This window comes from Marmota monax, unplaced genomic scaffold (assembly GCF_021218885.2).
Source record: "Marmota monax isolate L192 unplaced genomic scaffold, Marmota_monax_Labrador192_F-V1.1 WCK01_AAM20220418_F8-fsc00133, whole genome shotgun sequence".
Lineage (NCBI taxonomy): Eukaryota > Metazoa > Chordata > Mammalia > Rodentia > Sciuridae > Marmota > Marmota monax.
Window position 1 is genome coordinate 1,968,917 of NW_026694821.1, and position 14,565 is coordinate 1,983,481.

Genomic DNA, 14,565 nt, shown 5'->3' on the forward strand with positions numbered 1-14,565 from the left:
CAGTATTTACATCACAGAAATCAGCAAACACCATGTGTCAGGGCTTTCCCCCCAGAGATCCAGCTGTTAAACACCTGCCTGCATATATTGGCCTCATGTGCATTATTTGTAAAATGAGCTGCATTCTACTTTCCGTTAGCTCACACTCGGATCCCAACTGGGATGGCCAGAAGGGACATAGGAAAAATCCTGCCCAGTTATCCTCTATGCATGAAGCAAAGGTAAAATACCAGATATGAAGGCCTCAAAAAGAAGCCCGAGTAAGTCACTGGAAAGTGTGCATTCTATCAGTGAAAAAATAATAAGAAACTACAGGACAAGGACAAAGAAACCAAGGGCAAACATTTTAACCAGCTTCTGTTCTCCCCCTTTATCTTCATCTCCAATTTAGACTATAGACTACTCTAATCAAGAGAGTAATGATGTTTCATGCAATAAACATTATAGCTACAATTAAAATAGTTATTTGATTTTCCTTACATTTTTAACTGCTTTAGATCCCACATGATAAAATATTTTAAAAAATAAGCCAACTAGTAATAGACACTTCCATGCATTCTGTAATAAAAAGGCACACAAAAGTAGTTCTTCTATTTTAAAAAAGATGCAGTTCCCCTCTCAAGATTATTCAAGCGCATCCAAATCATTTGAATTCGGCAATAAAGGGCTATTGTGTAACCCTGAATTAAATGCCAGCCCAAATCCCAACTCCAGCTATTTTGTGAAAAGAATTTCCATACAAACAAATGGTAAAAGAATACTTTTATTCTGAAGGATCCACTATTCATCTTCCTGAAGACATCATTTTAATTTCTAAAATTGATATTTGAAGCACTCTTCCCAGAGAGGACATGTCCGTGACACACAAGGTGGAATGCGCTGACACTTACAGGCCTATCTGCTTCTCACAGGCCACACCTCTGGCATGAGACCGTGGTGCCTAATCTCTCTAATGAATTAGTGTCACTGTCTCTGCAGCGGTATTCTTGGGCTTGTGGGCACAGGAGACAAACCAGAGTTATCTGGCAGGCAGAGAATGAGAAGAACCAGGAAGACAAGAAAATCATGTGACCTGGCACTACTGTAAGGAGCTTGGCCTCGACATCTCACACCATCCAGAGGAAATGAATGAGAGTGATGGCAAGTGAAAGCAGACATAGTTCAATATGTTAGTGACAGTTTTGAGCTTAAAAGATCATTCTCATGCCAGGTACAGTGGCTTACACCTGTAAGTCCAGTGGCTTGGGAGGCTGAGGCAGGAGGATCATGAGTTCAAAGTCAGCCTCAGTAACTTAATGAGGCCCTAAGCAACTCAGTGAGACTCTGTTTCTAAATAAAATACCAAATAGGGCTGGGGATGTGGTTCAGTGGTTGAATGCCCCTGAGTTCAATCCTCAGTACTGGAAAAAAAATAAAGATCATGATCAAAGATATCATCACAATAATAACACCAGTAATAACTACCAATTACTGAACACTTTCCATGGACAAAGAACTGTGCTAATTGCTTTCCCTGTTTAATTTCTAACCCTTACCAGGTAGGCACCGTAATCATCCCATTCTGTAGATTTTAGGAAACTGATCCTAGGAGAATGTACATTAATTATCCAAGTTCATATAAGTAGTAAGTGGTAGACCAAAGAATTGAGGCTCAGGGCTCAGAAGGTGACCCCTTAAACTATGGCACCTGGGCACACTGACTACTCTAAGCCAACAGAATTGGTGCAGGAAGGTCTCTGACCTTCTCCCACCCTTCACTCCTGAAAGCTGATCAGAAAAGAATTTCCTGACTCACCTTGCCTGAAAATAGGTCACAAAGACCTTCTTTCCAGACTGGTTCCAGAAGAATGCCACATGGAGAAGCCCAAGGGATCTGGACAGGACTTGCCGACTCCCCCAGCCCCCCAACTCATTGCCATCAGATCCTACCCTTCTGCCCTCCAGTCATACCTCTGCATGACCATCCATAAAAATAAACAGCTTTCCCCAGGTCTCTGGGTCATCATTTTCTGAAGGTTCCTGTGTCACTTAAAACTTTGTTAAATAAATTTTCTGTGCTCTTCTCTTGCTCATCTATTGTTGTTTATATTATAGGGGGTCTCAGCCTTGAACCTTGTGCTGGGCAAGGAAAAGATATGACTTTTTCCTCCCTACAATAGCCAATCCTAATCAGCCTCCAAAGACCTAATGATAGCCCCCAGACCAGGATTTCCCAAAATGTGCTACTGGGGTCAGGTAACTTTGTAATTACTACATATATATCCCCACAGAGTTAAACTACTGTTTTTGGGAAGTCCTACTTAAAGCCCAGTATTTCACAAATCAACAACATTTGACCAGGAAAGTCTTTCCCTATGCATTTTTTTTTTTTTTTTTTTTTTTTTTTTTTGGTACCAGGGATTGAACTCAGGTACCCTCAACCACTGAGTCACATCTCCAGCCATTTTTTTTTAATCTTTTATTTAGAGACAGGTTCTCGCTGAGTTGCTTAGGGCCTCACTTTTGCTGGCTTTGAACTCACCATCCTCCTGCCTCAGCCTCCCGAGCTTCTGGGATTATAGGTATGTGCCACCAAGCCTGGCTCTTGTGCAATCTTAATAACAATTCTGTATCATATACTCTGTGACTTTTATTCCTGCAACACACATGTTGGAGAAACATCTAAATCCTGCACCCTACTCTGTATACTCTCAGAAGAGCATCTGGACTAACAAAGGTCAGGAAATGCGTTTTCTAGTAGATGGCCTGGGAATGGGAAGAACCAGCCTTGAAGAAAGTGTGAAATCCTTCAGGTGCAAACAAGCTTGCTTGATGGCTATTGGGAGCACAGCAAATGGAAGAGGGGGTGCTCATGATAAGGTGGGAGAGAGGGACAGGGCTCAAACTTGTAGGCTTCTCTGTCTGCATAAGGATTAACAATGGGATACGACTGGAGAGTTATAGCAAAAGAGTAATATTGTCTGATGCACTTCATAAAGTGATCAAAGTGGCTGCTATCCGGCAGGGAGATGTTAGAAGAATAAGAATGGAAGTAGGGCACTGACTAGGAGTCCAATGAAATGATTCAGGAGCGATGCAAGAGGGTGGGGCTGCTCCAGGGAGTAGCAATGGAGCTGGTGAGAAATGGTCAGCTGCATTTTCAAGGCACACCCAGCAATATTGGTTAGTAGGTAAGATATAATGACTGAGAGGAAAAACAGAGATAACATCTTTGTCTAACAAAACACCTGATACTGGATTATTTATAATGAAGAGGAATTAATTGGTGACCCTGGAGGCTAGGAGGTCCAAGGGCATGGCAACAGCATCTGGTGGACATCTAGGAAGGGCCCTCTTGCTGCATCACAACTCGGCATGGGACATAGCATGGTCAGACAGAGTGAGCAGGTTGGCTTGGGTCTCCCCTACTCTTCTTTTTTTTAATACCTTTATTTTATTTATTTTTATGTGGTGCTGAGGATCGAACCCAGGGCCTTGCATGTGCTAGGCGAGTGCTCTACCACTGAGCCCCAGCCACAGCCCCTTTCCTACTCTTCTTCTATAAAGCCTTAATGACATCACAGGAGCCCCATGCTCATGACTTCATCTAACCCAACTACCTTCCAAAGCCCCCACCTCCAAAAATCATTCACATGAATTTAGGGATTAAGTCTATGAATTTTTTGAGAGACATTCAAATCATAACACACACAAAAAAAATCTAGTTTCCCCCCGCCCCGCAAAGGGACTGCATCGTTTATGAGTTAAACTGTGTTGTTAGGATGAGGTAATACTGGAGTGGGGTGGAACTTCAATTCAACATGATTCACGTCCTTATAAGAAGCAGCAAGAAATACAGAGAACACCAACAAAAATGGAGTAGCACAGAAGAAGACAACAGCCACATAACAACACAGGCAGAGTCTGGAGAGGTGCATCCACAAGCCAAGGAATGCCAGGGATCACTGCTAAACACCAAAAGGTAAAAGAAGCAGGAAGAGTTTTCCCCTAAGGGTTTCAGAGTGGGTGTACTTGCTGACACATCATGTATGGACTTCTCCATAGTCCAGTATTATGAGGAAAGAAATTTCTATTGTTTCAAGTTGCCTGAATTGTAGTCTTTGGTTAAACCAGCTCTAGGAAACTAATACATGGATGGTAAAGCCACTAATGGAATTTGGGGACACTGTGGATAGAGTTGGAATGGAGGGGGAAGATACAAAGCCCCAAGAGTTCTACTTTAAGCTTCCTGTTAGGCATTTAAGTGAAATTTTTGAGTGGTTAGCAAGAAAATGGAAAAGGGAAGAGAGACTGATTGCTTAAGTAAGATATGTCTGGCCTTGTTGTAAGCCAGGATTTCCCACAAGGTTCTTTATAGAAATCTAGTACAACAAGATAAATGAAAAATGTTTGGGAAATTCTGAATTAAGTAAAATTAAATGGGTTTCAGCAATACAGAGCATCTTAGAACTTTTCATCATATACACAAATGTATCGACTTCAACTACTATATGCAGAATCTTAAGTCTCATATGGGAATGATGAGGAATAGTTGGGCATGGGAAAGGAACTCTAAAGCCAAACCAACCAAAATGTCTACATGTGCATAATCAAAGGGCATACACTTATTGAATCTCCTCACTGAGGATTTTAAAATCTAACATGCAGCTATCCAAGATGGAGACAAGAGAACAAGCCCACAGACTGGTTTGTCTGGTTCTTGAGTCACTGAAATAATTTCTGGTATTGCTCTGTCAGCAGTACCTGAAGAAAATATATATACTTTCACTGTTTCTTGCTGCCTTCTAACAACTGTCCATAATATCTTGCTACAATTTAATGATTGATCATTAATATGATACCCATATTTCCAAATTCAAAACAAACATTTCAGCCTATAATTGATTTTTCTGACATGTTCCCATTGCCCCTTTTATAACTCTATCATTGTCTTGTCTTCTGTAATCTGTGCTTTCATGGGTCTTCTAGAATTTTCTCTTTCATAGTTTCCCCTTTGTCTACCTTGCCTTTAATTATGGAGTCAGGTTTCCATCCCTGTCCACAGCTTATCTCACCCCCACACACTCTCCAGGGTGGTCATCCACTAGGACTGTCTGCTGTTACCACTCAGATCAGCTCTTCTTTAAAACTTCAGGTCCATCAATCTAATCGCCAGCATGACACTTCCACCTGATGTCCTGAGGGTTTATTAAATTCAACACCTTGAAACAGAACCCAATCCTTCTGCTAAAACAGTGAAATAAATGCTCTTATTTATTTCTCTTCCCACATGAAACCTCCCTAAAAATGAGAGTAAAGACATGTTTTAAAAGGTATAAAGCGGGGCAGGGGTGGTGGCTCAATGGTAGAGCGCTTGCCTCACATGCATGGAGCATGGCATTCGATCCTCAGCACCACGTAAATAAATAAAATAAAGGTATCGTGTCCATCTACGACTAAAAATTTAAAAAAAATAATAATAAAAAAGGCACAAAGTCCATGACCCAAGAAAACAGGAGAGACAAGAGTAAATGAGGCAGATGAAACTTTTGTTGTTGTTAGATGGAAAGTGAACAAATGGTTTGCAGAGAACGCAAGCAGAATGTAAATGAAACACAAGCCAGTTCACATTGCAGAACAGTGGAAAGGCTCCAAATGGAAAGTGCTGGACACTGCAGAGTGCTAAGTGAAGCCTGAAGCCAGAAGCAGAGGTGAATGATGTCCCTCAACACTGACAAGTCCTCAGGGCTTCTCCTCCTGCTAACAGAACAGGGGAACAACTTATTCTATAGAAAACTTATTCTTCAGAAAATTGAAACAGAAACAGTCTGGACCTGGGACTGTGAGAAATGGTGAAGAAGAGGCAACCCTCCTGAAAACTAAATCTATACACCAACACCCCCAGCCTTGGAACACAGAGTGCTGACTTGGCAACCACGACCATACACCTCCTCCTCACCCTATGCAGGATTCCTCCCTACAAGAGCTGGATCCTAGAAATGCAGACATGGGGTCCTCTGACGAAATGCGTTGGACTCCAACAACTAACTGCTGACAGGTCCCTTCAACACAATGGAGCTTCCAACCAGCAATTTAGTTTCTCACACTTACATAAACAGATTGCAAGGAACCACAGGAAAACTGCCAACTTGGAAGAAAATGCAAAAGGAACTACATGGGGGAAAAAAAAAAACTCAGAAGTAACAGCAATGCACCAAACAGAATAACTTGGGGGAGAATTACATACATTCTTAAGGAGGTAAGAGAAGTCATTGCATTTAGTAAACAGCAGAATGTCATTTTTAAAAAGCATTTGGAAAAATCCAAAAATAGGCAGTTGTAAAGGGGGTATATTAAAATGTACAAGAAAGGGATTGCAATTATAGTAAGCTACTTGGCTCAGCCATGAACAATATTTGCATAATAAGGTGAGCATTAGATATTGACTTAGCAAAAAAAAGGAAAAAAGAAAAGAAAAATGAAAAGAAAGAAAGAAAGAAAACTCTATAATCTGGGTAAGTTGGAAGATATAGTACATAAAAGTGCTAAGTTCTCACCTTGTTGAATAGGAGGTGAATAGAAAACACTTCAAAGTAACAAAAAGTACAATTTTCTAACAAGAAAACAGGACTAGGCAGGTTACTTAGAAATTGGAGATAAGCTGCATGCATGACTTCGACTAGGGTGGGTAGATGGTGGTACCACCAAGATCTCCAAGTACTAGATTGTGTCATGACTTCAACTAAAAGGATTGTGTTCTGTTTCCTTTTTGCTGTTCTGTAATGTGAATTGGTTTGTGTTTCATTTATGTTCTGCTTGCATTCTCTGCAAACCATTTGCTCACTTTCCATCTAACAACAATGAAAGTGGCTCAGGAGGCTGAGGCAGGAGGATCTTGTGATTCAAAGTCAGCCTCAGCAACTTAGCAAGACCCTAAGCAACTTGGTAAGACTCTGTCTATAAATAAAATACAAAAAAGGGATGGGAATGTGGCCCAGTGGTTATGTGCCCCTGGGTTCAATCCCTAGTACCAAAAAAACAAAAACAGAATTTGAAGATATATATAATGACAGGTAAAAGCACTATAATAGGTGAAAATATAGGAGGAAGTCTCAGAGATAAATGAAGGATGGGTTTATTATGAGAACTATTACTCAGATTTTCACCTATATATATATGTATTGTATTGACAAAGATTAAAAATAATTAAGAACTCAAAAACCAAATGTATTATCTTTTTCCCTGAACTTATCCTTCCTTCTCTGTTTTCTGTCTTGGTTGGAAATAGCTGTATGCTGTCAAATCCTAAAGCTAGGAACTTAGGATTTATTCCTGACTTGTCTATTTACCCTTTGCTGCTTCTTGCAGCAATCACCCACTGAATTTCCTATATGGTTTTCAAACCCCCACCGGCTTCTCTCTATCACTACATCTTCAGACTAATCTAGTCCTTGTCAACTCTTGCTTGGACTTCTGTAAATCTCCAGGCAAGTTTCCAACCTTGGTCTCAACTCCTAGCTAAGTGAATCTCGCCATTCCCCTCATTTGGTGTTATTGCTCTGAATTGCAGAGGTGGGGGAATGGATTTATGCCTTTTAAAAAGGTGTTAGGCAGCAACAGGTAACCAATCAAGAGGCAGGACATAGCACATGGAGGAAATGGAGAAGGAACAGAATAGAACCTAGAGGAGTCAATGGAGGACTGGTCATGCAGAGTCTTGTAAGATGTGCTAAGAAATTTACCTTTTTCCTTAGTGACTAGGAACGGTTGAAGGGCTTGACATTTTGAAAAGAATATCATGGCCATAGAACAAGGACAGGCCTGGACTGGAAAGTTAGCAGGCTTCACCGTGATCCAGAACAAAGATGATGGGAGCTTGAATGAAGGTGGGGAAATGGCAATACCACAGGATGGTCAGGGCTGGTTGGAAAATACCAAGAAGGGAGAACAGGTAGAGCCCCGTGAGTGATGAAAAGGGACAGCTGAAATAGAACAAAGAATCTGCCTGACTTCCATCTGACTTAGACTAGGGTGGGCGAATGATGATACCACCAAGATCTCCAAGTACTAGATTGTGCCATGAGTTTAACTAGCATCTATGGGATCTGGGTGAGTCTGTGTGTGTGTGAGACAGTGAACGAGAGAGACAGATAGACAGACAGAAACAAAGAGAGAGAATAAGATCCCCAAGAAAGTACAAATTGGACTTGCTCCTGATCAGACTGAGATGCTCCTAGCAGAAAACTGCAGTATTTCTACACAATCAAGGTCACACTTATAAAATGACTGGCAATCCTTTCTTCTGAGTTACTGCTGTTTTCTTACCAATGATATTGGTTTGATGGTCCCTCCCACCTCCTGAACGGAGACTGCTGAGAAAGTTAGTTGCCCAACTTCCCAGGCAACTTGTCATCAGCCAATTCCCCCCAATGAATTCCTCCCTCGACTCCCATAGCGCAAGGCCATACCTGGAGGAAGCCTCCTCCTAGCTCCCCAAACCTCAGGGTCTAGGAGCTCCTTTGTTGCAAGGGAACTAAGAAAACCAACTTTATGCCATTACAAGTGTATTCCTAGTGGTCTTTGATCAGTGAACTTTAACATCCCACTTGAAAAGTATACTGAAAAAACCCGAAATATTAAGGGAGGACCATAAAATATACAGAGAAGAGAAAATAAAGTCAGACCATGCAGGGGAACTAAGGCCCTCCATATTGTTCTGAGACACACAAGAAAGCCCTCTGCCACAATTCCTGCCCACACACCAGTTCAATTCCCAGCTGTGACTGTGTCAACAGGTGTATCCTTGGGTCTGTCAATTTGTTCCTCCCTCTGGACTGCAGTTCCTGAATTTGTAAAGAGGTTAGATGGGCAGTATAATTCTCAACATCCTCTCCCAGCTTGGAATTTCTATGATTTAAAACAGCAGCCAAGAAGATCAGATAAAACTGCTGTAGGGTGTGAGTCATAGTGCTGATTTGTGCAGGCCACCCGGATGAGAGAGTGAGCTCCAAAGCTCACTCTGAGGTCTTGAACCCATACACTTGGGTCAGTGTATGTAAAGCCAGGTCCCTAGGAAAGGCTATTTTGGGGTCTGTGCCACAAAACTGGTTCAATTACATATATTTTGAGCACAGATTTTTTTAAAAATCAATCCCTATCAGCAAATTCTCAATCAGTGGCTTCCAGCCAGTTTCCTTTGAAACAAAGTCTAGATTCTTCAGACCCTGACACTTAGGTAAGTGTTTATGGTGAACTGAGGAAGAACTCCTGATGTCACGGCAAGCACTGCCTTCTGCCAGTTCAGGAAGCCCCTGGGTCACAGTGGCACAAGAAGGTCACTGTCTTCCAAGCCAAATAAATTCCACAAATACTCCAACACTGAGAAGGGGAGAAACAAAATAACATGATACAAATTATTTCCAGTTGATTAGCTGCTTGAGAATAATATTCTTCACCAAGAAACTCGGTCAGGAATAGTCTTCACTTTCAGAACTGATTGTGGCTGCCATTTTTCCCTTGTGTCAAATTCAAAACTCATAGAGTCCAGATGTGCCTTTGACTTTCTTCATTTCATGCTGCCTGACTTAGGAGCTAATGGGCTTTTGCCCAGCCAGGTCTTTCCCTGCAACCTTCCTATCTTCCCTCAGCGCTGAACAAAACCATCTCTTGGTCCGTTCAAATAACCAGGCACTTCCATTTTTCGCCATGAAAGTAACTTTGTCTTCTCCAACAGCACTCAGTTCATTAGAGATTCTCTGGACATATCCTACAGGGTGAGGTAATTTGCCAGAATTATGAGAATGAAAAAGAGAGAGCACCTACTTTCAAGGAGCCCTCATTCTAGAAAAGAAGGCAGACATATGCACAAAACCCAGTAACTCCAGGAAGATTGGGTAAGTGCTATAATAGGTCTCCAAGGCTTCTCTCTATAACCCACTACCCATAAACCCTGCTCTCGTTAACTCCTCATTGGATCATGATCCCACTCAAAGTGCAAACCCCATTGCCCACGACACAACTGGCAACCTGTAACTTAGCAAACAAGAATTAAAGAAACAGGTCAATTCTTATGTCTAACAAAGTCTATTGAAGTGACCTTGCTATGGGCCCACATTCTGTCCACTCTCCTTCCAAAATCCTCACATAGAAGGGAAAATAAATAAAAGACGCAACCTTAGATATGTACACACAGAGGATGCCGGGGGGAAAGACATGAGTTTGGCAATAAAAAACAAATGACAGAAATTAATTTTTCTCCATTTCACCCTTCAAACAATGAGGATTGAAGGTATGAGCTTAAGGAAATTAATGAAGTACCTATTATGCTGAGAGAAGGAGGAAGGTTTCATGAACGTATCACTTTTAGGGGGTTGGCATTTCTGAGAGAGGTTAGTCCTTTGGGCAGAGTTTAAGAAATTGGGTGAAAATAATACAGGACAAGAGGACAGACATCCCATAATAAGTAATTATGCAATTTTGCTTTGGGCTTCCTTGTTGAACCATCTCCCAAACCAGGGTAGCCCCAGCAAGGAAACCACACATGCAAACGCCCAACACAGTGCCTGGCACAGAGTTGGGAAGCATTTGGAAAGACAATGCAGGCCTGGCATTTCTGAGAGAGGTTAGTCCTTTGGGCAGTATGAAGGATTGAGAGTGTGCACACACTACTTCAAATGTGTTTTCTGCCACTTAAACCCCTGTATGTTTAGGTAAAGTACTTGCATTCTGAATGGAAGCAAACTGCCTTTCATTGTGATGGTGAGGGATACATGAGATGATACATATATTTTTTTTCTACTACATAGTAACAAAAGATAGTCCCTGCCCTCACCATATACTTGAGATCTTGGAACAATCCTTGGCAACACAACAGATTCTAAATAAATCTAATCTCACTTGTCTTGCAAGTGGTAATTATAATGAGTTTACAGAGCTGAATATTTTTTTTCAACCACACTGCTTGGATTAAAGTGGAAGGGAAGGAGGAATTTAGGTTACTTACTATTTGGACAAAGTCTTGGTGATTGTGCATCTGGAATAAGGGTCACATCTGAGGTTTTCATTTGGAAAATATGGATGCCATCAGTTAGGCTGCTATGATTCCAGATAGAGTGGTCTTTGTCTTGTGAAAAGATAAGACGAATTCATTAAATTACCTGAATTCCTATTTGGAAGTGGTTTTCATGAATAAAGCACTACATACTCTAAAAGTCCTATATTAAAAAAATTAACTTTCTTCCTTCCCCCTCCCTCAGCTTTTTTTCTGCACCTCTTATAAAGGAAAGACTTATTCCCCACCCTATTAGCAGGGAGGTTTTTTTTTTTTTTTTTTTTTGTTAGTGTCTGTTGTAAGTTATTAAGAAGAATTGAACACTGCTGACAGAAGAGTCATTAAAATACTGACAACTGAACACCTGTACTTTTTCTGTTCCAAAAACACCATATAATCAGTTCTTGTCCTTCTTTCCCTCTTTCTAAACATTCTCATACCTGAGCACTAATTGCTAGTCCTTTTGTTTGTTCAGTCTTGACGCTGATGTCCAGCATTTCAGGACAATATTCTTACTCTCAGCTGAAACTTGCACCAAGTTTCAATCCCTGGAATCCCACAGTGTCTATAACTTCCTCCTCTTCTGACTTCTTTATATAGGGACCACACCATAGAGACCCCACTATTACCACAAATGTCCAAGTTCTGACACCAATGGTCCACACCTGAAGTCAGTCCTGAAGTCCCACCTGTGTTCTTTATCTTCTCTCTGCAACCCATTCTGTTCACAACATAACCGCTGCATTTGCAAAGCCTCCTAACATCTCTCAGACTTCAGATCCTCCTAATGCTGACATTCGAATGAGCTTTCTAAAACACATGACATCCTCTTTCTCGAATGCCTTCAATGGCTCCTAACTACAACCGGAAGAACATATAAACTTCCTGTCATGAAATTCAGTGTCCTCCATAGTGAGACTCCAACATAACTTTCCAGAACAAAGTCACATGACCCCTTCACAAATTATGCTTCGGTCCAAATCAAAACCTTCCTCCTCCCCTGACCTCACTCTGCCTTTTACAGCTTTATTAAGCATAATTTTAGACCAGTAGGAGAAACTAATCAGTAGCAGTTGAACGATAATGCAATCTAGGTGGGGTGGAGAGAGTAGATATATACTGTAAAATTCTTTCAACTTTTCTGAATGTTTGAACATTTTCATTATCAAACACTGGGAGAAATATTGGTTAAATGAATAAATGGGTAAGAGAACGAATCTCTCGAGATCAAAGCTACCTCCTCCCCAAAGAACCATACAGTTACAAAATTATGCCAAAAAGTCTTTTTGAAAGATGAGTAATGGAATATGAAGTCTCCAAAAGAAAAGAAAAAGGGATAGCCCCAGAATGCCTAAAAAATTATTTTGACAGTAATCAAACCTTGCCAAGTTAAAGACAACCGCTATCTAGAATTAGTCTACTGTGAAAAGGTTAAGAGATAAGCCCCACCTGTGTTAGAAAGATAAGATGCCAAGAATTTGCTTCTTCATAATATTTATTCTAAGAACATAGTCACTGCCCTCTCCATCATTACTACCCTGTCTTGTCTCCAGGCTTTGAGCTAAAGCAATAAAAGCAAAGCATGTGATTTCACAATCAAGTCTATACCTGCCAATAATTCCCAGGGAAGAGAAATCTCAGTACCCTGGTTTCACTTTTGTTATGTGTAGGAGCCTAAGTTTTATGAAGAAAGGGCCTGATAGCTGTTTAGTGAACTCAGTCAATTATTACTTAAAACTTCAAACTTGCAAATATAGCATAAAACTTCAAAAGCTCAAAAAGGTTCCTGGTTTTGACACTAAGGTACAGCTCTGACTTTCTGCCCAGCTTAACCACTCTCCCAAGTCAACACAGATTTTTGTTTGTTTGTTTTTTGCATTGCTGGAGTATCCAATTCAGAGCCTCACAAATGCTAGGCAAGCTTCAGATAGATAGATAGATATTAATGACTTGTTATTCTAGAGGCACCTTTCTGAGAAACTTCCCCAGGTAAGTTCTTTTCAATGTTCTTAGTTTAGCCCATAAATCCCACATTATAAAACCATTGGGAATAATAATCATGTTTGCATTTTTAAATGAACCATACCTCCTATTAAGAATGAGTCATTAGTGATTTATTTACCTTGGATATTTGCATGCTAATAAAAGGGTACCTGATGCTATCTGAGGCAATACCTAAGCTCTTCCTCTCTAACTTTGTTCTGTGTATATTGGGGTAGCAGATTTTTCTCTAACAAATCATATGCATCTCCAAACAATGACAAATTCATTAACAAAATCCAGTCATACTGGATGAACTCTCCTAAGTCATTCAAACTGTCATTCCAATCCAATCCCACCTACTTTTAGACTATTTAAGCCTAGCTAGACAATTCACAGTAGTCAAGCTATGGAACCAACCTAGGTGCCCTTCAACAGATGAGTGGATAAAGCGAATGTGGTATGTATACTCAGTGGAGTTATTATTCAACCATAAAGAAGAATGAAATTATGGCATTTGCTGGTAAATGGATGGAACTGAAGAATATCATGCTAAGTGAAATAAGCCAGTTCCCCAAAACCAAAGGTCTAATATTTTCTCTGATATGCTGAAGCTAGTCCAAAATAAAAGAGAGAGAGAGAGGAAGGGAAAAAAGGGCAGTGTTGGGGGAATTCCATCAAAATACAAGAAAGACTAGTAGACTAGTTAAAGGGAACTGAGGAGGTGGGAGGAGAGGGACAGGAAAAGGACAGACAGTGTAATGAATCCAGCCTAACTTTCCTATGTACATATGTGAATATACCACAGTGAATCTCACAATCATGTATCTCTGCAAGACACTAAGAACACAAAACAAAACAAAACTGTAAATAAATACCAGAAAGACCAGGGATAGGGTTGTGGCTCAGTGGTAGACTGCTCACTAAGCACAGGGGAGGCACAGGTTCAATCCTCAGCTGTGGGCAGCCAGACTGAATGATTTCGCATTCTTCCCTGAGCAGAGAGGCTCTATCTAGAGGCTACATCTCGTAGTGACCTGGACATTGCCCTGGTCTAGGAAATCTTCAGACAGAGGTGTGTCACAACCATGGGTCGAGCTACGCTCACCTGTTCCTTTGTGATATTACCCCTTTGCCCGGTTTGGAATAGAATGTTCCATGGAAATGCCCTTTGTGTGTCCCCTTCTCTTGCTCTGCCTTTGGGTGTGGCCTTCCTGGATGTCAGTCAACCTGCTGACAGCAGACATCACTAAGCTAGACTCAATCCCCTGAAACCTGACCCCTTGCCTCATTTGAATGGCTTCTCCTCAATAAAAAAGATTCAGCATGTGCTCTCTCGCTCTCTTTTTGCGGATCCTTAAGGTCAGAGGAACCATCATAAGACCCCCAAAGAAAAAGTTATCTCTGTCTCTTGTGTGGTTATTTCATGCAGCCCAGTTTCCCTGGAGTGATCCTGAGTGTTTTTGTTGCAAGGAACGCAACACTCAGAACCACATAAAAATAAATAAAGAATAATAATAGCAGATGGAGTAAAACAATTTTTTTTTAAATAGAAA

The 14,565-nt window shown here is 40.9% G+C and overlaps 1 protein-coding gene across 2 annotated transcripts in view; it reads right to left on the reverse strand.

Moving 5' to 3' along the window:
- The window catches only part of Cpvl (carboxypeptidase vitellogenic like), a 132,762-nt gene extending 120,922 nt beyond the window's left edge, over positions 1–11,840 (reverse strand). Inside the window, exons 1-2 of one of the 2 annotated variants that reach the window (XM_046426046.2) lie at positions 11,719–11,840; positions 10,982–11,101 (exon numbers count right to left, since the gene is read on the reverse strand). In XM_046426046.2, coding sequence (XP_046282002.1) covers positions 10,982–11,011 — 30 coding nt within the window. In that variant the 5' untranslated portion in view covers positions 11,012–11,101; positions 11,719–11,840. Of the gene's footprint in view, positions 1–10,981; positions 11,102–11,694 lie in introns of both variants that reach the window. The other variant, XM_046426047.2, reaches the window with a different exon arrangement.
- Positions 11,841–14,565: the final 2,725 nt, after the last annotated feature.